Source organism: Scyliorhinus canicula, chromosome 4, assembly GCF_902713615.1.
Source record: "Scyliorhinus canicula chromosome 4, sScyCan1.1, whole genome shotgun sequence".
Lineage (NCBI taxonomy): Eukaryota > Metazoa > Chordata > Chondrichthyes > Carcharhiniformes > Scyliorhinidae > Scyliorhinus > Scyliorhinus canicula.
Window position 1 is genome coordinate 47,702,982 of NC_052149.1, and position 25,874 is coordinate 47,728,855.

The 25,874-nt window shown below is 42.1% G+C and overlaps 1 protein-coding gene across 8 annotated transcripts in view; it reads left to right on the forward strand.

The window, feature by feature from the left end:
• Positions 1-25,874, forward strand: part of mast2 (microtubule associated serine/threonine kinase 2) — a 524,270-nt gene that overhangs the window by 443,426 nt on the left and 54,970 nt on the right. For all 8 annotated transcript variants that reach the window (XM_038794189.1, XM_038794190.1, XM_038794191.1 and 5 more), the window contains 5 exons: positions 391-600; positions 5,831-5,932; positions 22,069-22,201; positions 23,967-24,034; positions 24,984-25,069. In XM_038794189.1, the coding sequence (XP_038650117.1) occupies positions 391-600; positions 5,831-5,932; positions 22,069-22,201; positions 23,967-24,034; positions 24,984-25,069 (599 nt within the window). The remainder of the gene's footprint in view (positions 1-390; positions 601-5,830; positions 5,933-22,068; positions 22,202-23,966; positions 24,035-24,983; positions 25,070-25,874) is intronic.

Sequence of the window (25,874 nt, forward strand, 5' to 3'; positions counted from 1 at the left end):
AAAGTGCTTTAGGATGTCCTAAGGTTTGTGAAAGGTGCTCTGTAAATACAAGGGGCAGAATTCTCAGTCCCGGCAGACCCGTTTTCCGACGCAACGCGCCCCCACCGGCAGCGGGATTTTCTGTTCCCCCACAGCCACTCAATGGGGTTTCCTATTATGGGCCACCCCATGCCGTTGGGAAATGCGTGGGCTTGAGTGCGCTGCTGGCGGGGCGGTGGATGCCACCAAAGGAGAATCCCGCAAAAGGTCTGTTAAAGTGCCTTCTAAGACACCACCCTACCAACAGCGCCGCTTCAGCAAGTTTCACATTCAATTTGCTTAAAATTTAAAAGAGCAAGAAAAATCAGATTTATTGCAGATGAAATATGGCGAACAAATTTTATTCAATAGGCCACGGCTCAAATGGAAGAGAACCTCCAGGAGTTCATCACATCCAGTGATCCTGAGAATGTGCTGCCGCTCGCTGACGGGGTACTCAGCTTTATCCACCATCAGGTTATCGAGTTGGCGAGAGACTGCCTGGCGAAATCCCGAGATGGGCTCATCACCTCCAGATACTTCTTTGAACTGCAAGCAAACCTGGAGAAGCTACTGCAAGATGTAAGTGTCTCTTTCTTTAATATGATGGTAGTCTAATTAATTTGTCTGTTACTGTTATGTCACATTAAACGTTTTCCTTCTGTGGGCAGCATGGTGGTGCAGTGGTTAACATTGCTGTCTCACGGTGCCAAGGTCACATGTTCAATCCCGGCTCTGGAGCCGTGTGGAGTTTGCATGTGCTCCCCGTGTTTGCATGGGTTTCACCCTCACAACCCAAAGATGTGCAGGGTAGATGAATTGGCCACGTTAAATTGCCCCTTCATTGGAAAAATGTATTTATTTTCTTAATTTCCTCAGTGACAAGAACTAAGTATTAGGGTCAAACAACAAAACGTTCTGCAGATAGAGATAAAGGGAAAGAAATGCAAATGCTGTGAATTCGAAAAGAAAAATACAATTGTCCTTTCCCTTTGTAAGTGCTAATAATACTGTTATATAGATTTCCAAATTTCTTTCTTTTTGCTGCTGATAGAAGTTAATTTTGTTATTTGAATGTTGTAAGTATAAAATCCTCATTTCAAACTGCCCAATTTTTGCTGAAATCTGGAAATTCAACCACTTTGCTGCTCCCCCAAACACCCACATTGAAGACGGAAGTGAAAGCTGACTTGCTGCTGCTTGTGTGAAAGCTATTTCTGAAATGCAGTTCGTGAGTGGAAAGTTGGGGTCAATAAATCTGTAACTGCTGGGCTGATTACGAGGTCCACAATTATTACATTTAACACTTAATCCATCAAATGATGCCAGATGAATATTGTGCAGTTATTTCAATAACTATGTAAGCACAAACATTATAAACCTTCTGTCTGCAATTTTTAAAAAGTGTTACATGACTTAAATCAGGTATTGGTTAAAGTCGTCATTACAAGCTGTGGCCTGTGTTAGGAATCAGATGGTATATAAGTGCATGCTTCAGTGTATAACTATCTTATACACTGAGATCAAGTTAGCTTAAGGCTCTTGTATACACTGAGATCAAGTTAGCTCAAGGTTCTTATGTGTAATATACTCCACTAACCATCTGTAAGTATTAGACATTAGGATGGCGGACAGTTGCACAGTTTACCTCAGCTGAAGATTTATTTAGAGAGTTTTGCGTCTGTTCACAAGTAATTTGCATTTAAATGGCACCTGTAACATATTAAAAAATCCCTAGGTTCTTCACAGGAGCATTATCAGGCAAAGATTAAGAGGAACACAAGAGACCAGAGTTGGAGGAAAGCCTAGTTCTCTGAGACTTATAGGGTAGGAGGAGGTTACAAAGCTAGAAAGAGGTGAGATCCTCAGAGTAGTTTGAACACTGGAATGTATATTTTGAAATCAAGTCGTTGCTGGACCGGGGGTTAGTAGAGGTCACCGGCTGGTGGTTGAATGAGTTAGAATTTGGACAGCACAGTTTGAATGAGCTTAAATTTGTGGTGAATAGAAGATGGGAAGCCAGCTTCGCGAGCGTTATAATAGTCAAGTATGGATTTAACAATGAGTAAATGAGTGTTTCAGCAGCAAGTGAGCTGAGGCAAAGCAAGGCGATATTACAGAGGTGAAAATAGTGACCTGTGTTTTGGAAAGGAGTCGGGCATGGACAGTCCATTCAGAGCTGAATAGGACACCAACGTTGGGAACAAGTTTAATCAGCTTAAAATGGTGGCCACAGAGCAATGGAATTGGCAGTGGTGTAATTTGAAGGCAAAGCTTCAGTCCTCCTGGCATTTAATTGGAGGAAATTTTAGCTCATTTTGGACTGAGTGCCGACAAGTAGTCTGACAAAGGCAGTGGAGGGATTGAGGGAGGTGGTGAGGTGAACTAGGTGCCATTAGCATATTTGTGGAACCTTATGTGGTTTTGGATGATGTCATTGAATGGTGGGAAAAGAAGCCTTTGGTTCATTGACTTCTACAGCACAGAAGGAGGTCAATTTGGCCCTTCATGTCCATGCCTGTCAATCAAGATCTGACTACAATAATCTCATTTTCCAGCACTTGGCCCATATCCCTGGAGGTTAAAACAGTGTAAGTGAATATCCAAATACTTATTAAATGTTACGTGAGTTTCTGACTCAACCATCTTTTCAAGCAGTAAGTTCCAGATTCCCACCACCCTCTGGGTGAAAATGTTTCTGCTCAACTTGCCTCTTAGCCTTTTACCTCTTACCTTAAATCTATGCCTCCTGGTTATTGACCCCTCTCCTAGTGGAAAAAGTGGCTTCCTATCCACCCTATCTCTGCCCTTCATAACCTTATACGCCTCTACCAGGTCCCCTCTCAATCTTTGCTGCTCCAAGGAAAACAGTCCTAGAATAACCAATCTTTCTTCATTGCTCAGCCCAGGCAACATCCTGATAGATCTCCTCTCCACCTTCTCTGATGCAATCACACCTTCCTATAATGTGGTGACCAGAACTGCATGCAGTACTCCAGTTGTGGCCTAACCAACATTTTATACAGTTCCAACATGTACATCATTAATGTACATCACAAATAGCCAGTGCCCCAGCACTGACCCTGTGGAACCCCACAGGAAGCAGATTTTCAGTCACAAAAACATTCCTCAACCATCACCCAGAGATAGGGCTTTCTGCCTCTCAGCCAATTTTTGATCCAATGGGTCACTGTCTTGGATCCCATGGGCTCTCACTTTCTTGACCAGTCTGTGTGAGGGACCTAATCAAAGGCCTCACTAAAATCCATATGGATCGCATAAAATGCATTGCCCTCATCAACACTCCTGATTACCTCCTCAAAGAATTTGATTACATTTGTCAAACACAGACTTCCCTTAACAAATCCATGCTGGCTATCCCTGATTAATCCATGTCTATCCAAGTTCATGTACATTTTCTCCCTCAGAATTCTTTCTAATAACTTCCTCACCCTGAGGATAAAGTCACTGGCCTATAATTTCAGTCTATCACTCCCTCCCTTTTTTAACAATGGGGCGGTGTTAGCAGTCCTCCAGTCCCTCGCCTGTGGCCAGAGAGGATTTGAAAATTACTGCCAGTGCCCCGATATCTTCTCCCTTGCCTCCCTGAACAGCATGGGATACATCTCTGCCAGGCCTGCGGATTTATCCATTTTTAATGCTGTTAAACGTGTTAGTACCTCCTCTCTCTCTACGTTAATTCCCTCTAATATTTCACAGTCCTCAAACCTGATGTCTACACCTGCAACGCTCTTTTCCATTGTGAAGACTGACACAAAGTATTCATTGAGGACTATACCCATTTCTTCCAGATCCATTCAAACATTACCTATATGGTCCACAATTGGCCCTACTCTTTACCTAGTTTTAGAACATACAGTGCAGAAGGACGGCATTCGACCCATCGAGTCTGCACTGACCCACTTAAGCCCCTCACTTCCACCCTATCCCAGTAACCCCCCCTAACCTTTTTGGACACTAAGGGCAATTTAGCATGGCCAATCCAACTAACCTGCATGTCTTTGGACTGTGGGAGGAAACAGGAGCACCCGGAAGAAACCCATGCAGACTCGGGGAGGATGTGCAGACTCCACACAGACAGTGACCCAGCGGGGAATCGAACCCGAGACCCTGGAGCTGTGAAGCCCCGGTGCTAGCTACTGTGCTACCTTGCTGCCCTTTTTCTCTTGCTCCTTATATATTTTTAAAATACCTTTGGGTTTTCCTTTATTCTACCCGCCAAAAATATTTCATGCACTCTCTTAGCTTTCCTGATTTCCTTTTCAAGTTTCCCCCCTTCACTTTTTATATTCCTCTGGGGACTCTGCCCTACTGAGCCCTCAACATCTTCCATAAGCTCTCTTTTTTTTCTTAATCCTAACCTTTATGTTCTTGACATCCAGGATTCTCAGATCTTGGTCCCACCCGTTGTCTTTACGGGAATATATTTGTCCTGTACTCTCATTATCTCCTTCTTAAAGGCCTTGCACTGCTATGACACATTGTTATCAGCACGCAGCTGTTCCCAGGCCATTTGGGCCAAATCGTATCTTATCTTAGCAAAATTAGTTGTTCGGGTATGGGGTGGATACGTGGGTTTGAGTGGGGTGATCATTGCTCGGCACAACATCGAGGGCTGAAGGGCCTGTTCTGTGCTGTACTGTTCTATCTATAAGTCCAAAAACAAATGTTGGAAAGGGGAAAAGCAGATAATCCTGCTCGGCTTAGTTTTTTTTTTATTAATTTAAGCTAGCTACAAAGAACATTACCTATATTACAGTTACGGTCTGTGAAAAACTTGGAATAGATACTTGGAATATTTCTCACTGTAGCCCGATTTAATTTGGAATCCCCCAAGGAGCTATCCATGGCTCCCTTTTTCTTACCTGCATGCAGCTTTTCGGTGACATAACCCAAAAGCATATCCGGTCCCACATATATGCTTTTTTTTCTAATTAATTGAAGATTTATTTTGAACAGTACTCCCCACTAATACCTCAATCTGCCAGTGTTTCGTTTTGCTACTCTGATCTCTCGGATAAGCTATGCTGCAACAGACAAAACATTAATTTGGAGGCCTAAAATTAAATAGATTTAAGAAAACTAACAGTAATAAGTGGGAAGCTTTGTTGAACAGAGAAAATTAGAAGCTGAACAATGTGTTTGAGAAAAAAATATGTGTGTGTTTTCTCTTTGGAACACATTTACTATTGCTTTCCATTTACTTGGGTTGAGTCTGTTTAGGATGAAGCATGGTAAGGACCTGGAGGGGAGGGGGAATGGTGGGTCATTTTAATTTCATGCTCCAGTGATTACTGGTGGTGACGGATGGTCTTTCAGACAGAGTATAACTTAACTTGCCTTGGTAGATTGTGCTGCTGCTGATTATGTCATTGGGATTCACTGTGTATAGGAATGACATAGACATTCCTTAGACAAACATGACATCACCTTCAGATGCTAATGATTGTGTGCTGCTTAACGTGCAGACACAAACTGAGGTTTTAGTATGTAATGCAGCATGTTTCAAAAGGGGCTTAGACTGCATCAAAGCAACATGTCTAGGTTATCTTTTGAGCCAGATAATATCTGGCTGCGAATTTTGGCGCATCAGAGCTGTGCACGGTTTTTGGCAGACGCAGTGTTACAAGTTGAGTCCCTCTCTTCTGTTCTTAGTTAAGGTCTTATTTTTGAGATGGGGCATTGTGCAGCGTGTGTATGCATTAGCAGTGTTTCTATTGTTGCAGTAATAAATTCTGTGCTGGCTTAGTGCATCCCTTACTGAAATGTTAATGTGACTTTTATTTTACAGGCCCACGAGCGGTCAGAGAGTTCGGAGGTAGCATTTGTGACCCAGCTGGTGAAGAAGCTGATGATCGTTATTGCTCGCCCAGCACGGCTGCTTGAGTGTCTGGTGAGAGTAATCTTACATGTAACTATTACTTGCATGTCCATCAATAAAATATTTATGCACAGAATTGAAGCAAGAAGGTTAATACGTATTCAAAGCCAATCAGATTATTATTATCTTGGTTCTATCTTTTTGCATTTAAATTGCATTGTGAAATAATACAGATAGTAAACATTAGTTTAAGGTTCATGTATTAATCCTTTAAATGTGGGGTGGGTGATATTTTGACTGTAATTTGCTCTAAAATATTATGAAATGCTATTAAATGACAAGACTGTGCAGCTGTCCCAGGCATACAAACAAGCCAAGCTTCCCTGTGAATCTCATGAAGCAGCTCTTAAATCGAATCTGCATTCGTTATAAATGAATTTCTCACAAAACACTGCAGAAATGTATGTTACATTGATCCACCCAACAAAGCAATTCTTACTGTGTCACAAAATAGATTTGTAAAGATGGGTGAGCAGGTGAATACAAAATGAATGCGCTATATTCAGCAAATGCTGTTTGAGGATCTTGTTAGTAGCTTTCAAAAGATCAAGGTAAAACAAAGTCACCTTACTAACAAAGAAAACACCAGAGGTGCAAATGCTCTGTCTATCAGTGCTTCACCACCTTCCAATCAAAATTATGATCAAGAAGATAGTCTGCATGTTTTGGATCAGAATGCAGATTGTAAATTTTACATGATTCCAGTACTTGTGCCATCAATTATCTTTTATTGGTGGTTTGGCAATTCAGCTGCTCAGTTGCCTGTGCTTAGTATTTTGCTCATTGAAAAGGGCAAAAGTGTGACTGTTCAGAGTAACTACCAGCTTATGATTTATTGGCTAATAAATGCACAGCTGTATAAAAAAAGTTTGTAAAATTTATCCCAAAGTGTGAGGAAGAAACATATTATTTACAAATGGTTTGAGTTTCCACATTAAACTTTTAAATTTCTTTTGAAATTTTTAAGAAGTAAAAGTTTTCCAGCTATTTCTTAAAATGATGATAGGTGCGGATTTTACAAGGTCAAAAAGATCCATCAGAAAAATGTTAAGAAGATTAGCTGATCTCAAAAATTGCTGAGCAGTTAGTGAAAGGGGCCAGCCTGTTCTTCAAGTTTTCCTGATGGATATAATCTCCTATTCGGTAGCATTCTTGTAAATCTTTTTTTTTGCCCTCGCTAGTTAAATCCTCTTTTATACCATGGCATCCAGAGTTGGACAAGATAACAGTGGTTATCACTGTTGCTTCACCCGAGTTCGATTCCCGGCGTGGGTCACCGTCTGTGCGGAGTCTGCACGTTCTCCCCATGTCTGCGTGGGTTTCCTTCAGGTGCTCCGCTTTCCTCCCACAAGTCCCGAAAGGTGTGCTGTTAGGTGAATTGGACATTCTGAATGCTCCCTCAGTGTACCTGAACAGGTGCCGTAGTGTGGCGACTAGAGGATTTTCACAGGAACTTAATTGCCTACTTGTGACACAGATAATTATTATTATTGTAATTGTGGTCTAAACAAAGTTCAATACAAGGTTTAGCATAAATAAACCCAGGTTGTTAGGTTTGCTTTTTTAACAAGATCTTAAAAATTGCCTTTCATGATTTGTGTGTTCTTGAGATCCTATTGTTTCTTTCCCATTTGGATTCCTGAACATTGTCCCCTATTTTCCTTACTAAAATATAACATTGGTCTCTGCTGAACTTCATTTGCCAATGATATGCCCATTCTACAAGTTTATTAATGTTCTCTTGGCATTTGTTGTCTTGTAATGTTGGAAATCTCCCCTCCACAACTTGGTGCCATCTGCAAATTTAGAAATTGTGTTTTTGATCCCAAAGTCTAAATTTTGATATAAATTGTGAACAGTAGATCCAGAACTAATTATTTTAAGAATTGCACTTTCCATCTTCTGAATAGCTACCCTTTACTCCACTTGTCTTCAGGCTAGCTAGCTAGCTATGCTTTCTACTGATTGTACCCTGAATATGCATGTTTCACTTTATTCACTTATCTGTTATGTCGTACCTTACCAAAGAACTTTTGTAAATCTAGATCCGTGGTTCTCAAAGTGTGGTCCACGATGGTCCTCCAGAGGTGGTCCATGGGCTGGTCCAAAATGCATGTCACTGATGCCCAGCGCCATTGCCAGGGCCATATGAAAAAACCCTCACCCCCACCACTTTGCCTTTCCCCAAAAGAATACAACTGTGAGATCAGATTTTCACATTTGTGGGGCTGATAACAAAAGGCTGATAACTGGCTGAATGTGGATCCCGACATGACACGGAGGTTCCCCAGCTTGGAACCAGATACAACCTCATTGGCATCTCATGTAAAGCAATTCCATTCTCCCCATCAATTCTGATGGGTTTTTTTTCAATGGCAAGCAGAAGTTGGTGGGCGGGGACTGATCGGTGGTCTATGGACACAAAATGTTGAGAACCTGATTTATTTAAATTACATCACTGCATTACCTTTGTCTACACTCTCTGTTACCTCTTCAGAGAATTCAGTGAGATTGATCAGGTAATACTTTCGCTTTGCAATCCCTGCTGATTATTTATTATTACATCCTCAGTTTCTACGTGTTTTTCTTTTTCCCCTTTTGCAGGGTTCCATTACTATACCACTGAGTTAATCTGTAATTTCCCAGTCAGGTTCTATCTCTCTTAAAGAAAGGTATCACTTTAACTAGCTGCCAGTCTGATGGCACTACATCTTTTTCAAACAAATTATTAAATAGACATAATAGCGCCTCTGTTATCCCACCCTTAGATTCTTTTAGAAAACATGGATGTAATCCATCTGGAGAGGGAATTACCAGTTTGATTTGTTTATTTAAAATAAAAACAGATGAATATTAAGCGTGGTTATATCATTTCTAATCTTATTTTCTGATACGCTTTCCACCTGTCCCCCGGTTAATATTGAAGCAATTTTAAAAAAAATATTTCTGCCATTTTCCTGTAATTGCCTGTAATTTTCCAGTTTTCCTGTTCTTACTTGTGTGTCGAGAGTTTTTTCAACAGTTTGTTTGCTGTTCATTGATAATTTAGTTTCACATTTCCTCTTTTCTTTCCTATTTTTTGACTTCTAAACTTTTCATATTTTCTCTTGTGATGCTTTTCCCTGCTGTTTAGGTACTCCGTGTGCCTCTTTCGTTGCCCTCGATTTTTCCTTTGTCTTTATTCACAATGGTGTCTGATCGGTGTTCAATTTGTTAAGTTATCAGTTTTTTCTGTTTTTTTCCCATTGCTGTTCTATGTCATTGTCTGCCAATGTTGTCTATTTTATTTTCCCACAGTTCTAGTCTGAGCCGCTCAAAATTTGCTTTTATCCATCTATTACCCTGGTACTAATCATACTTATGGTCATCTCGATTATTATCTTAAAGTGCATTGTATTATTGCCAAGATGTTCCTTTCAATTTTCTAATTTTTTATTTGTTCCTGGAATGTTCGTTTTGCTGCCCACCCCAAATTACTCTTGGTATGTGGTGGTGAGCTGCTTTTTTCAACCTCTGCAGTCCATGTGGTGCAGGCACATCCACAGTGCTGTAGGGGAGGTGTTCTAGGATTTCGACCTAGCGACAGTGTAGGAACAACTATATAATTCCAAGTCAGGATGCTGCGTGAACTTGGAGGAGAATGTGAAGTGCTTTTCTTTCCATGCGTCGGCTACGGTTATCCTTGGCAATAAAATTTGTTGTTTTAAAACATGCTGTCAAAAAAATCTTGCTGGATTGCTGCAGTGCATCTTGGTAATGATACCCATGCTGTTTCTCTGTGATCAATGGTGGAGGGACTGACTGTTTAAGCTGGTGGATGGGGTGTTGCTACTGTGGACTATTGTCGTGGCTGATGTTGAGTTTTTTGAGTTTTGTTGGAACTGCACTCTTCTAGGCAAATGGACAGCAATCCTGAATTGTACCTTGTAAATGGTGGACTGGTTTTGGGGAGTCAGGAGGTGAGTTACTCACTGCAGGTCCTGTTTTTTAAACTTAGCTGCTAACTCCTGATGCTCCTTCAGTAGGACATCCTACCTGTTCCTATTGGTAGCTTCCGTCCTGACATAAATCACAACTCCCCTTCCCTTGCCAAAATCTTCTCTATCTGCCTCAAGATAACCTAGCAGAATGTAGATCATACACCATTTGGGACTTTTCATTTTGGTTGCAATCCATGCATCTAAATGTTCTTGATGTCCACACCTAACGTTTCCAAACTATGAAGGGATGTTGACGATGTTATGTGTCACCGGCCTTATTTACAGTGGGACTTTGCTGTCACTGAGAAATTAAGAGAAACCTTCGATCCTTCTCAGCTCAGTTCGGAAGAGTTATATCCAAGCAAATTTGGCATCAAGTAAACGACAACCACTCAGTGCTGATATGCCAACAACTGGACAAAACAGCTCTCAGAATCTCTACTTAATACTTTCACTGGCAGATTTCCAAGGGGTAGAAAAAGGAGGGAAAATCCATTCACTCAAGAAAAAAAAATGCGAGCTTTGGTGAGAAGATAATTAGTGAGAAGTGTTACTTGATGGTACTTTTGAAGACTTATTCCATCACATGGCTGATAAATTTGTCACGGAGCCTTGTACTCCTGTTAGTTGCTTAATTGTCCATTAGATTCAAGACCCGATATAGCAGGGTTGTAGCCCTGATCCATTGATGTGGGATCACTTAACTTTTGCTATTTTGCATGCACGTGGGTCCTGTCCTATAGTTGCACCAGCTTGGCATCATTTTCAAGTATGCATTTTGCTGCTTCTAGCATGCTTTTCTGCTGTCCTCATTGAACTAAGTTTGGTCACATTGCTTGATGGTGAGGCATATGCCAGGCTATGAGGTTAATGATTGTGGTACATTACAATTGTGTCACTGCTATTTACCCACGGTGCTTCATGGATGTGCAGTTTGGCGCTGGTAGACATACCCCATGTTAAAGGTACCAGACAATAAAATGGAAGCAGTGCTCAGTGTGAAGGCTCCGAGGGAACATCAGTGTACTGATGAAACTAGGCCATAGTTGTGCACCTTCTGTTGACCAGATTGAGAAGAATTGGCAGAGTCCAAGGATTGGAACCTGCTGAAATAACTACATCACAGGGAATGAAATGCAGGTCAAGGGAGATTTAAAAAAAAAAAATCACTGTATATTTTTATCTTTATGAATAAATAGTATAGATGTATGGTATCTTGGAATTGTTACACAGCTTTAATACAGCTGAGGACGTTGATGATCAGCCTGTATGTTAGCACACAACATATTCATATTTTAATATAGAACTATTTTTTCTTTCATTTCTAGTTCTAGTTTAAATTGGAGTGTTTTTCTGTGCGATATCCTGCTATTTGGGTGGATAGGTGGGGAATATAGAGGTACATTTTGATTTTAGTTCCACGAGGATGAAAAGTGTGTTGGATCACATCGTTGAGCTGTAGTGCAACAAGAAATGAAAATTCAGAATAGCAACTTCAATATCAAAGAAAGATGAGGAAGGTTGCAGTGAGAGTGAGAAAGAGCACAGGCACAATTTGAACACCCCTTTGCTGGTTCTGCGAGAGGGATGTCGGAAAGATTTTTATTTTTAAAATACTTTTATTCTCCGCCTTTTTCACATTATCTCCCAAATTTACACCCACCAACAAAAAACAATAATCAGTAACAAATATGTCAATCCCCATATCAATAACAACGATCCCATCCTCTCACCAAACCCCAAACATTAGCCCGCATGTTCACATAAACAAATGGCAAAAAGGAATCAGGAATCACCATAGTCATCATTAACACACACAGTCCCCCTCCCCCCCAACCCTCCCACCCACCACAACTAATGTTCAATGTTATTCAGTTCTTGAAAGTACATAATGAATAATGCCCATGAATTGCAGAACCCCTCCATTCTTCCCCTCAGTTCAAACTTCTCCTTCTCAAGAGTCAAGAATTCCAACAGGTCCCCCGCCATGCCAGGGCACAGGGTGGAGAGGTTGCTCTCCATCCCAGCAGGATCTGCCTTCGAGCAATCAACAAGGTGAAGGCTACAACATCTGCCTCCGCACCCGTTTCCAACCCTGACTGGTCCGACATCCCGAATATGGCCTCCCGGGAGCCCGGGTCCAGTTTCACGTGCACCACTTTAGAAATTACACTAAAAACTTCCTTCGAGTAGTCCTGCAGCTTTGGACAGGACTAAAACATATGAACGTGATTAGCAGCCCCCCCCCCCCCCTCCCCACGCAACGTTCACATACGTCTTCTACTCCTTCAAAGAATCGACTCATCCTCGCCCTCGTGAGGTGTGCTCTGTATGCCACCTTCAGCTGTATCAGCCCCAACCTCGCACACGAGCTGGGGGCGTTCACTCTCTGGAGCACCTCACACCAGAACCCCATCTCCATATCCTCTCCCAACTCTTCCTCCCACTTTGCTTTGATCCCTTCCAGTGGTGCCTTCTCTTCCAAAATAGCTGCGTAAACCGCCGACACTACCCCCTTCTCCAGTCCCCCTGATGTCAGCACCTTCTCCAACAATGTGGAGGCTGGCTCCTCCGGGAAGCTCTGTATCTCCTTTCTGGCAAAATCTCGAACCTGCATGTATCTAAACATTTCCCCCTGCTCCAGTCCATACTCCTCTTCCAGGTCCTTCAATCCTGCAAATCAACCCCTAAGAAACAAATCTTTTAGTGTCTTAACCCCCTTCTCCTCCCATTTCCGAAAATTTCCATCCCACTTCCCTGGCTCAAATCTGTGGTTCCCCTGAATCGGCATTTCCCTTGACCCTGCCCCCAATCCGAAGTGTTGGTGAAACTGCCTCCAAATTCTCAATGAAGCTATTGAAGCAATGAAGAAATGAGGCTATGACAGGTGAGGACCTTGAGAGGATTGTTATCACTAAGGAGGTAGTGATGGGCAAGCTAATGGGGCTAAAGGTAGACAAGTCTCCTGGCCCTGATGGAATGCATCCCAGAGTGCTAAAAGAGATGGCTAGGGAAATTGCAGATGCACTAGTGATAATTTACCGAAATTCACTAGTCTCTGGGGTGGTCTCGGTGGATTGGAAATTAGCAAACGTGACACCACTGTTTAAAAAAGGAGGTAGGCAGAGAGCAAGAAATTATAGGCCAGTGAGCTTAACTTCGGTAAACTTCGCCGCTGTGCAGAGAGACTTGGGTGTGCTAGTGCATGAGTCACAGAAGGTTGGTTTACAGGTGCAACAGGTGATTAAGAAGGCAAATGCAATTTTGTCCTTCATTGCTAGAGGGATGGAGTTTAAGACTAGGGAGGTTATGTTGCAATTGTATAAGGTGTTAGTGAGGCCACACCTGGAGTATTGTGGCAGGTTGTTTCTACTGGCGGGTGACAGCAGAACTAGGGGACATAGCCTCAAAATAAGGGGAAGTAGATTTAGGACTGAGTTTATGAGGAACTTCTTCACCCAAAGGGTTGTGAATCTATGGAATTCCTTGCCCAGTGAAGCAGTTGAGGCTCCTTCATTACATGTTTTTAAAGTAAAGATAGATAGTTTTTTGAAAAATAAAGGGATTAAGGGTTATGGTATTCGGGCCGGAAAGTGGAGCTGAGTCCACAAAAGATCAGCCATGATCTCATTGAATGGCGGAGCAGGCTCGAGGGGCCAGATGGCCTACTTCTGCTCCTAGTTCTTATGTTCTTATGTTCTATTATTTATTTACCGGACTCCCTGAGTATTTCCCCGGGGCTATCTGGAGCGGCGCTGTTGCTAGTGCTTTCAATCCCGACCCACTGCACAAACTCTCCTCCATTCTGACCCACTGGGAATCAACCTCTCTGACCCAGCTCTGCACCTTCTCCACATTCGCCACCCAGTTGTAATGCATCAGGGTCGGAAGACCCAAACCCCCTGCCTGCCTTCCCCTCGGTCGCAGCACCTTTCTAACTCTGGCCACCTTCCCTCCCCATATGAACAAAGTCATCATTCCCTCAATCTCTCTGAAAAAAAGTCTTTGGCAGGAAAATCGGCAGGCATTGAAAAATAAACAGAAATCGTGGCAAAACGTTCACTTTAACTACCTGTACCCGACCTGCCAGTGACAGAGGGAGTCCATCCCACCTTGCCAGATCAGCTTTCAATCTCCCCACCTTACTCAAAATGTTGTACCTGCGGAGCCCCCCCATCCCGGGAACCTGCACCCCCAGGTATCTAAAGTGAGTCCCTGCCTTACGGAATGACAGCCCCCCCCCCCCCCCCCCCCCCCACCCCTGCCCCCACCCCCGTTCGAGACACCACAAAATACTCACTCTTGTCTAGATTTAGTTTGTACCCCAAGAAAGACCCAAACACCCGAAGCAGCTCCAATATTCCTCCTGTCAACACACTCTGTTCCGACACGTATAACAGCAAGTCATCGGCATGTAAGGACACCTTATGCTCTATCCCCCCTGCACTATTCCTTTCCATACCCCCAAAGTTCTTAATGCGATGGCCAATGGCTCAATCGTGAGTGCAAATATCAGGGGGGGCATAGGACATCCCTGCCTAGTCCCACGTTGGAGAGAAAAGTATCTTGAGCTGATGTTGTTTGTGCGGACACTCGCCCTCGGCTCCTTATATAGTAGCTTTACCCAGTTCACAAATTTTAGTCCAATCCCAAACTGCTCCAGAAGTGCTATCAAGTACACCCATTCTATCCGGTCAAACGCCTTCTCAGCGTCCAATGCCACAGCCACAGCCACTTACTGCTGCCTCCCTCCGGAGCTGACCTGCTAACATACTCCCCTGCCCTGTCCCGCACCTGAACAATTTCCCTTGTCGGGAAGCTGGAGCTGACCCGTCAACATACCTTTTCTCCATGATCGTAAACTGCACCCCTCTCTCGCATCAGTTGGCGCACCGCCTTCCTCATAGATAGTCGGTCGAAGCTTGCCTGTAGTTTCTTCCTCTTTTCCAACTTCGCTGGGTCCCCATCTTCTGCATAACTCCTATCTACCTTGTACTGCGCTGTAATGTTCTATGTTCAACATCTCATCTGTTACCCTCTGCCGCTCCAACCTCTCTTCTTTGTCCACCCTGGCCTTAAACGAGATCACCTCACCCCTCACCATCGCCTTTAGAGCCTCCCAGACAACTGCCTTCGATACCTCACCCGTACAGTTGAAACCTACATATTCCTCAATTACCTTTTCAATTTTGTCACAGAACCCTTGGTCCCCCAAAAGTCCCACATCTAATTTCCACCCCGGCCTCTGCGCTTCTCCAGTACCATATCCACCCAATGCGGAGCATGATCTGATACTGCAATTGCCAGTTCGTGTGTGTCCAAGTTGGGGATGGCCCTAAACACCTTCCTTGCGAATCCCACATCGTCCCAATTGGGACCGTGTACACTTAACAGCGCCACTAACCTTCCCTCCAGCTCCCCTGTCACAATCACATATCTATCCCCCTGATCTGCCACCACATTCTCCATCTGGAAACGTACTCTTTTGCTGACCATTACCGCTATCCCTCGAGCCCTTCCGTCCAATCCAGAGTGAACCATCTGACTAACCCAGCCCTTTTTAAGTCTCACCTGGTCCTTCACCCTCAAGTGAGTCTCCTGCAGCATTGCTACATCGGCTTTCAAACTTTTAAGATGCGCAAGCACCCTTGACCGGACCTCCTAACCCCCTCACATTCCACATGACTGTCCTAACTGTGGTGATATGCATCACTGTAAATACACAAATACACGTAGACTAGATAGACACTAGAGGGAGCACCAGAGACATGACACACAGACATTCAACCAATAGGCCAGTAAGATAGGACACGACCAATGGGCATTCAAGATACACACAGAGGTGACACTACCACAGGGGGGGCATTACACCAACCCATATAAAAGGACACAGCACACATGCTCAGTCTCTTTCCAGTGGAGACACTTAGTGAGTACACAGGGTTGATTGAAACACATCACACCCACCACGTGGATTGTAGCAGACTGGTTAGGTAGTCTGAGTAGCTATTGCAGAATTAACAGGAGAGTCGAATCCAAATAGGAGAACTGTTAACAGTTTAATAAATGTGTTAAAACTATCTCCAAGTCTGAACCTTCCTTTGTCAGAGTGTACATCAAGGAAGCAGCTTATGCTATGTCAAGAGCATAACCAAACACTAACTGGGGGGTCTCTTCCCCCCCATCTTATCCACCATCATCATACCACCGGGCCCTGTCCCATGAGTCTGACCCGCCCCTATCCACTATTAACATCAAACCCCTTCCACCCCCTCCCAAAATCCCCCCTACATTTCCTCTCGAAAAAACATCTCCCAGCATCGATTCCCCCCCCCCCCCCCCCCCCCCCCCCCCGGCCGCCTCCGTTGCTCGCCTCGTGGTCCCATCGAAACCTGCTAACCAGGCTCCAATGTCCACAGCCCTCCTCTCACCTCACCTCCATTCACTAGCCGACTTTAATTAGCTAGTGTGCGGGTGACTCCCCCCCCCCCCCCCCCCCCCCCCCCACCCAAGGTACACTGTCCCCTCCCACCCAGTCCCAGAGAACAAAAACAACAATCCAACGCATACAGTTCACTAAAATAAGATATAACCGTCGCAACACAGAATGCCAATCAACCCAACCAATAACTTGAACTCTGCAACAATGCGAAGTGAAGTAAATTACAATACATGTCATTGAAAAGAAAGTTATAGCATTTATACATTTTCCAGCCACCCAATCACAGTCCACGGTCTCTCTGGAATGTCGGAAAGATAATGCAAGCTTCAGGGAGGACATGGGCTATGAATTCAGTTAAGGGAAAAAATGTTTACCCCAAATAAAATATATTAACATACATTTAATGGTGTCCATTAAGCTCTATGCGCTGCAAGTTTTCTTTGCAGTTGTCTCTCATTATGGAAAAAGGGAGATTTAAAAGATAAAACTCAGCCATTGTTATGATCACTTGGCTTATAAAAAGAACAGATTTTACAAAGAAACAATACTTTACTTTTAAGATTCTTTCTCCCTATATAACACTGTCAATTGTTTAACAATATATCTCCATTATGATGATAATCGCAAAATACAATGATTTGGGTCACTGAGGTGAGGAATTTTAAAGGCACGTTACTTCATCCAAACCCAGTGATTTAAAAAAAAAAGTATTTTCAAAATACTGCTTATTCCTGAAAGTACTTATTAGACCATAATTTGCTGGCTCCCCCGTTGCATTTGGGCTGCCCCAATGATGCACTAGGGCATTCCTCTTAAAGGTTCCCACCTGGCTATTGTCCAGAAGGGCTAACTTCCCCTAGACAATTTTGCTGGGCTGGGAACCATCTGACAAAGCGATTTAAATTGCTCATTTGGATGGTTCTGCCAGTTTTATCCTCATAGTTACAGTAAAAGAGTTGGAAGGAAAAAAAAAACCTCTAACTTGAGGGTAACTATTTTAAAAACTCAGACTGAACCCTATATCTGTAATGTTCGGCTAGTGCCGTAAAAGGGGGACGTGTCCTTCCTTGCTGCGCTCCATTTGCATTACCCCTGATGCAGCCAGGGGGTACGCTTCACTGCTCCTGTTTCATCCAGCCTGAGTGACGAAGGTCGGGCGAGACAGGGGCTTTGGAACTACAACAAAGGTAAGTCCCTCCGGAGTAACAACCCACTGGTGATACACTGGAGGACTTGCGTAAAAAAAACCTGCTGAACCTTTTAAGTGAAATGGCATGGTACCATTTCCAATAACATAATTTTAAATTGACCACCCTGTTGCACAGTATATAGAGTCTAGCCTGTGTTCCTCCCAATGTTTATATTTCATTAAATGTATTATCGTGCTTGTTATTTGTGGGAATCAAGAAACTGTGATAAAGCATCTTGGCAAGAGTAATTTCAGCTGCATTAGTACAGACTCAGTCAGGGAATTTGAGGCATATTGATTCCAATAATGACAAATAGAAAGGCTGTTGACTTTTGCAATGGATTAGCTCCTCGGGGGATTTGAAGTGTTCAGACTGATGGTTTAGGTCTCTGTGTGTTCATCAGTGATTTTTTTAAAAGTGCAGCAGACTCATTGTTAAGAGCAAAAAGATGTCACTATGTTGGCACTCAAATCCTCTACACAGCTCACCATTTTAATCGGCACTTAATTAAGCCTTTCTTTAAGTTAAAGAGCACTAAAATGGCGAAACTGACTTTTGCAGGCAAAATTACACTCATTAGTGAAAACCTAATGCTTTCTCGAAAAATTTACTTGGGCCATGTAACATGCTGCAGAATTCTTGATTGTAATGTAGAAAAATCAGGAAACCTAAATGAATGTAGCATATTGCACTATATTTACTACATTATAGTATACAAGTCATGATAGGAATAAAACTGGAGATGTTAAGATTCAAAACAGGTAAAAAAAAAAACCCAACATAAGTGTACTTTACCTGAATGCTCATAGTATTCGGAATAAAGTAAATGAGTTGATGGCACAAATCATCGTGAATGACTATGATTTAGTGGCCATTACTGAAACATGGTTAAAGGATGTTCAAGACTGGGAGTTAAATATCCGAGGGTATCAAACTATTCGGAAGGACAGAGTGGATGGTAAGGGAGGTGGTGTTGCTCTGTTATTTAAGGATGACATCCGGGCAATAGTAAGGGATGATATCGGTGCTATGGAGGATAAGGTTGAATCCATTTGGGTGGAAATCAGGAATAGTAAGGCGAAAAAGTCACTGATAGGAATAGTCTATCGGCCACCAAATAGTAACGTTATGGTGGGGCAGGCAATAAACAAAGAAATAACTGATGCATGTAGAAATGGTACAGCAGTTATCATGGGGGATTTTAATCTACATGTCGATTGGTTTAACCAGGTCGGTCAAGGCAACCTTGAAGAGGAGTTTATAGAATGTATCCGCGATAGTTTCCTAGAACAGTATGTAATGGAACCTATGAGGGAACAAGCGGTCTTAGATCTTGTCCTGTGTAATGAGACAGGATTGATTCATGATCTCATAGTTAGGAATCCTCTCGGAAGGAGCGATCACAATATGGTGGAATTTAAAATACAGATGGAGGGTGAGAAAGTAAAATCAAATACTAGTGTTTTGTGTTTAAAGAAAGGAGATTACAATGGGATGAGAGAAGAACTAGCTAAGGTAGACTGGGAGCAAAGACTTTATGGTGGAACAGTGGAGAACCTTCCAAGCAATTTTTCACAGTGCTCAGCAAAGGTTTATACCAACAAAAAGGAAGGACGGTAGAAAGAGGGAAAATCGACCATGGATATCTAAGGAAATAAGGGATAGTATCAAATTGAAGGAAAAAGCATATAAAGTGGCAAAGATTGGTGGGAGACTAGAGGACTGGGAAATCTTTAGGGGGCAACAGAAAGCTACTAAAAAAGCTATAAAGAAGAGTAAGATAGAGTATGAGAGTAAACTTGCTCAGAATATAAAAACAGACAGTAAAGGTTTTTACAAATATATAAAACAAAAAAGAGTGGCTAAGGTAAATATTGGTCCTTTAGAGGATGAGAAGGGAGTTTTAATAATGGGAGATGAGGAAATGGCTGAGGAACTGAACAGGTTTTTTGGGTCGGTCTTCACAGTGGAAGACACAAATAACATGCCAGCGACTGATAGAAATGAGGCTATGACAGATGAGGACCTTGAGAGGATTGTTATCACTAAAGAGGTAGTGATGGGCAAGCTAATGGGGCTAACGGTGGACAAGTCTCCTGGCCCTGATGGAATGCATCCCAGAGTGCTAAAAGAGATGGCTAGGGAAATTGCAGATGCACTAATGATGATTTACCAAAATTCACTAGATTCTGGGGTGGTCCCGGTGGATTGGAAATTAGCAAACATGACACCACTGTTTAAAAAAGGAGGTAGGCAGAGAGCAGGAAATTATAGGCCAGTGAGCTTAACTTCGGTAGTAGGGAAGATGCTGGAATCTATCATCAAGGAAGAAATAGCGAGGCATCTGGATAGAAATTGTCCCATTAGGCAGATGCAGCATGGGTTCATAAAGGGCAGGTCGTGCCTAACTAATTTAGTGGAATGTTTTGAGGACATTACCAGTGCAGTAGATAACGGGGAGCCAATGGATGTGGATTTATCTGGATTTCCAGAAAGCCTTTGACAAGGTGCCACACAAAAGGTTGCTGCATAAGATAAAGATGCATGGCATTAAGGGTAAAGTAGTAGCATGGATAGAGGATTGGTTAATTAATAGGAAGCAAAGAGTGGGGATTAATGGGTGTTTCTCTGGTTGGCAATCAGTAGCTAGTGGTGTCCCTCAGGGATCCGTGTTGGGCCCACAATTGTTCACAATTTACATAGATGATTTGGAGTTGGGGACCAAGGGCAATGTGTCCAAGTTTGCAGATGACACTAAGATGAGTGGTAAAGTGAAAAGTGCAGAGGATGGGCTAGGGTCTGGCAGATGGAATACAATGTTGACAAATGTGAGGTTATCCATTTTGGTAGGAATAACAGCAAATGGGATTATTATTTAAACGATAAAATATTAAAGCATGCCGCTGTGCAGAGAGACCTGGGTGTGCTAGTGCATGAGTCACAGAAAGTTGGTTTACAGGTGCAACAGGTGATTAAGAAGGCAAATGCAATTTTGTCCTTCATTGCTAGAGGGATGGAGTTTAAGACTAGGGAGGTTATGTTGCAATTGTATAAGGTGTTAGTGAGGCCACACCTGGAGTATTGTGTTCAGTTTTGGTCTCCTTACTTGAGAAAGGACGTACTGGCGCTGGAGGGTGTGCAGAGGAGATTCACTAGGTTAATCCCAGAGCTGAAGGGGTTGGATTATGAGGAGAGGTTGAGTAGACTGGGCTTGTACTCGTTGGAATTTAGAAGGATGAGGGGGGATCTTATAGAAACATTTAAAATTATGAAGGGAATAGATAGGATAGATGCGGACAGGTTGTTCCCACTGGCGGGTGAAAGCAGAACTAGGGGGCATAGCCTCAAAATAAGGGGAAGTAGATTTAGGACTGAGTTTAGGAGGAACTTCTTCACCCAAAGGGTTGTGAATCTATGGAATTCCTTGCCCAGTGAAGCAGTTGAGGCTCCTTCATTAAATGTTTTTAAACTAAAGATAGATAGTTTTTTGAAGAATAAAGGGATTAAGGGTTATGGTGTTCGGGCCGGAACGTGGAGCTGAGTCCACAAAAGATCAGCCATGATCTCATTGAATGGTGGAGCAGGCTCGAGGGGCCAGATGGCCTACTCCTGCTCCTAGTTCTTACGTTCTTATGTTCTTAATGATCCCTAGAGTTGTAGAATATTTATAACAGTGGTGTTGTATCTAGAATACTCTCAAGTTAGAGGTGTTTTTTTTTCCTTCCAACTCTTTTACTGTAACTTGCCAATGTCTTTATAATTCTAGTGACGTATAGCATGTTGTGGTAATTGAGTAAGTTTAAGATTCCATTTAGCTTGGATATCCTGAAACACATTATCCAGATCAGTGAAAGGATGTAGGGAAAGGCATCTTAATCCCTCTGTTTGTGTTCAAGCAATCTCTTTACAGTTTCTGGTTAATTGTGGCCTTTTATTATTTCTCCTCCTGTTCTGTTGTGTTATGCTGATTGGCGAGATTCCAGTTGGATTCCTTTCAAATCTTAGATTTGTTTTGGCACTTTTAGCTTCCCCCACAAAAAAAAATGATGTAAACCATTGCTCCTATTGTATGTCTTTTCTCCAACACTCCATATTTTAAGCAGGAATAGTTTTTATGTTGAAAGTATGTTAAGTTGTTGCAGTACAAAACAAAAGTGAAAAACATTCAATTTAATCATAATTGCTGCTATAATAGTTAAAACCTTATGCCTTGTGTGCATAATACATATATAATGCTATCAAGCGGGACAGCACTTAAATCATCAATGCATAATAGGCTATGGACCAAGTGCTGGTAAATAGGATTAGTACAGATTGATATGTGGTGGCCGGCAGAGACATGGTGGGCTGAAAGGCCTGTTTCGGTGTTGTATGTCTGATAACTGCTGGTGAGGTTTGCAGTCCTCAAGAATATTTAAGAAAATGTGGAAGAATGAGGGAGCAAAGAGTGTGACGTTAACTTCACACTTTCTCATTTGTCACTGTCATATTTGATCCAAATTGAAACTTTAAATGAAATTGATTTTGTGTTTGTAGGAGTTTGATCCTGAGGAATTCTACCACTTGTTGGAAGCAGCTGAAGGCCATGCCAAAGAAGGACAAGGAATCAAGACTGATATTCCCCGCTACATCATCAGTCAGCTGGGGCTCACCAGGGATCCCTTGGAGGGTAGGTGATTTTACTGAAAAGGTAAAAAGACTGACCCAGTACAAGGGGGCTCATTTGTGAAAGGTTCAGAGATTAACCATTGAAGTGTAAGTTAAAGCATTTTTATGGCTAAAAGTGGATTGCAGCAATGATTAGATTAAAATTGAATGTGGTATTTTTAATGGTTGCATACAAATTTAAATTGATCAGAATATCTCATGCACAAAACCTGTGTTGAACTTGGTTAGCTGTTGTTAGAGCTGACACAGCAGCAAAACCTAGATTTTTGAATTTTTCATACACTGGCGATATATGTAAAACATTATTTTATCCCAAAAGAGTTTCATTCATCACTCCTCAGTTTCTTCTACTATTTTATCTTCCCTTTCTGTCTATGATTTCTTTTTATGCCTTTTCCCCCTTTTTATCTTCACAACCTATCTACCATTGCTGCCAATGCTTGGATGTTTTGTCTTCATTTCTGAAGGTTGAGCACATTTGATTGATGCAGAGGTGCCATTGTGCTGCAGTATCTTTGGTGAAAGTCTTTTAACTATAAATGAATACATTCACTTGCTCTGTGGATGTTGGGATAGCTCTGTCTGGAAGGAAAGAATGGGCAATCAAAACAATGGGGCATAAATAATGGTATCTCACAATTTTGTCCAATATGCCCCACAATTCTAGGAGCTTTACAAGGGTTGCATTTATTCTTGGATTGACACCTAAAGTTGATCCATGTGGTATTTGAATAATCATGTAAATTCTGGGAATTTCTTTCCCAAAATCTGTAATTTTCACGTACATTTTGAGATTTATAGTTGCACATAAGTATTTATACCGTTAAGCTGCCAATGCCAGTCTTATCCATCACTTTCCAAGGATTTGGGATGTGTCATCTCATATTAGCTGAAATATTGAGCGCTACACGATTGAAGTCATTTTTGGAAAAACATTATTTACTTTTTGTGTGTTAACAATGGTTGGGGAACTTTGGATAATGTAGTTATACAAGTGAATTGAGTTTTAAACAGCAGCTATAATGATTTTTGGAACATTGAATTGAATTGAGTTGGATTGGATTGGTTTACTGTCTCCTCGGGCAACTCAGACAGATCGTTCCATACATGAAAAGAAAATACATAAGAGGGCAGACATAAAATACGCAATGTAAATACATAGACACAGGCATCGGGTGAAGCATACAGGTGTGTAGTACTACTCAGTAGAGAAGATGTGTGAAGAGATCAGATCAGTCTATGAGTCCATCAGTCCATAAGAGGGTCGTTTCGGAGTCTGGTAACAGCGGGGAAGAAGCTGTTTTTAAACCTGTTAGTGCGTGTTCTCAGACTTTTGTATCTCCTGCCCGATGGAAGAAGTTGGAAGAGTGAGTAAGCTGGGTGGTAGGAGTCTTTTTATGCTGCCCGCTTTCCCCAGACAGAGTCAATGGACGGAGACTGGTTTGCGTGATGGACTGGGCGGTATTTATGACTCTCTGTGGTTTCTTCCCATCTTGGGCCGAGCAGTTGCTGTACAGGTTTATGTGCTAGAAACGAGGAAGTGATGTTTCCTGAGCTGGACTATCCAGCAGTGCATTCCTCTTCATTCTGTTTAAATCTTTTCAATGCATAGTAGCACCATATAGATAATGTTTTACTAAACTCTTAAAATCAGGTGCCCAAATTTAATACAGTATATATTCCTACAAAAACCAAAGGTTTAAGGTGATCCAGTTATACTCTTTTCTGTTTTCCTTACGCAAATATTATTTTACCTTTGTTTTAAGAAATGGCCCAGCTAACCAGCTATGACAGTAGCAACCCAGAAGCCCCAGAAACTGATGATTCTGTTGATGTGAGTATTGGTGGTCAAAATCGAAAGGTTAATTGTTTTAAACAGCTCATCTCAATTTATATTCACTCACCTAACAATGTGCTTCATAAACTTGTGCAACAGTTAAATTCACTACTGGAAAGCAGTGTACAGCAATCTGAATGACTTAAATTCACCTTAAATGAGTTGCGAATAGGATTTATCTCTTTTTCTTTTCACATGACAACTTATATTTATATAGCACCTTCACTGTAGTAAGATGTCCCTAGATACTTCATAGGAGCATTATCAAATAAAATTTGACACCGAGCCACGAAAAGAGATATTATGGTCAATGAACAAAAGCTTGTTCAAAGTGTTAGGCTGTGAGGAACATCTTAAAGGGGGAAAGAGAAACAAAGCGATTTAGGGGTGCAGTTCCAGAGCTTAGAGCCTTGACCATTGAAGGCCTGGCCATGAAAGATAGAGTGATTTAAATCAGCGATTCTGAAGAGGCCAGAATTGGAAACGTGCAGCTATCTTTGGAGGGTTGCAGTTATGGAAGATATTGCAGGATAGGGAGGAACCAAGGCCATACTGGAATTTGAAAACAAGAATGAGGATTTTAAAATTGAGGCACTGCTCAATCTTAACTAATGTAGTTTGGCGAGCATACCCCCACCCCCACACATAATAAATTCAGAAGATAGATTCAGGATATAAACATCTGAACAATGCACCTGTTGGCTCTCAGAATTGCTATTCAATTTAAGTTAAGAATTTGTGTTGGGAGATGTTACTTTGTCCTTATTTTAAAATGTTGATTGCATCTGCAGGATAAGGAGAAGATGCATTAAAACTTTTCTTCATATATTTGTCATATCTTTTTATCGTATATTAATAGTTTCTAAACATTGTGATTTAGAACAGTGCACAAAGTAACCCGGTGACAGAATATCAGGTTTACATGCTGAATTTTGCTTACTTTCAGAGTCGAGGTGCTGCACTTCACACCAAGAAAGCCCCATGCGAGGAAGACTTTGAAAACCTCAAACTAATTAGCAATGGAGCGTATGGGTAAAGATTTTCAATCTTAATCAGAAAGCCTAGTCATCCATTTTCACTTTCTAAAGAAAATACATTTTCTGTCTTGGCGAATACCAATTACACTGTTAAGGGCTATGATTTGGACAGTAAGGCAGTGAAATTGCAGTTAAAATAGCATAGCCAATGAATATCTTCCTCTGGTCTTCCCAAATAACTACATCTTCAGAAACTCCAATGCAAATAACATGACAAAAGCCAAAGGAGACTAAATTCACCGAAAGAGTTAGAGCTGTCCTTGCATGAAATCAAAGCTGTTGTTATGGCCTGGACTTTCCTCCATTGACCCAAAAATGCACCTAATGCTCCATCCGTTCTGCCAGTGTTATCATAAATCATATAATTTACAGTGCAGAAGGAGGCCATTCGGCCCATCAAGTCTGCACCAGCCCTTGGAAAGAGCACCCTACTTATGTCCACACCTCCATCCTATCCTAGTAACCCCACCTAAACCTTTGGACACTGAGTGACAATTTAGCATGGCCAATCCACGTAACCTGCACATCTTTGGACTGTGGGAGGAAACCCACGCAAACACGGGGAGCACGTGCAGGCTCCGCACGGACAGTGGCCCAAGCTGGGAAACGAACCTGGGACCCTGGAGCTGTGAAGCAACAGTGCAAACCACTGTGCTACCGTGCAGCCCCTTGAAGTGACCTATGTTCAAATTTCCTCATTAGAATGCACTGGTTGGCAAACTAGAGAGAAATTCATATAAACCAACATAAAACAATTTATAAAAAATGAATTTTTTCCTGCTGCATTTGAAAATCTGGTT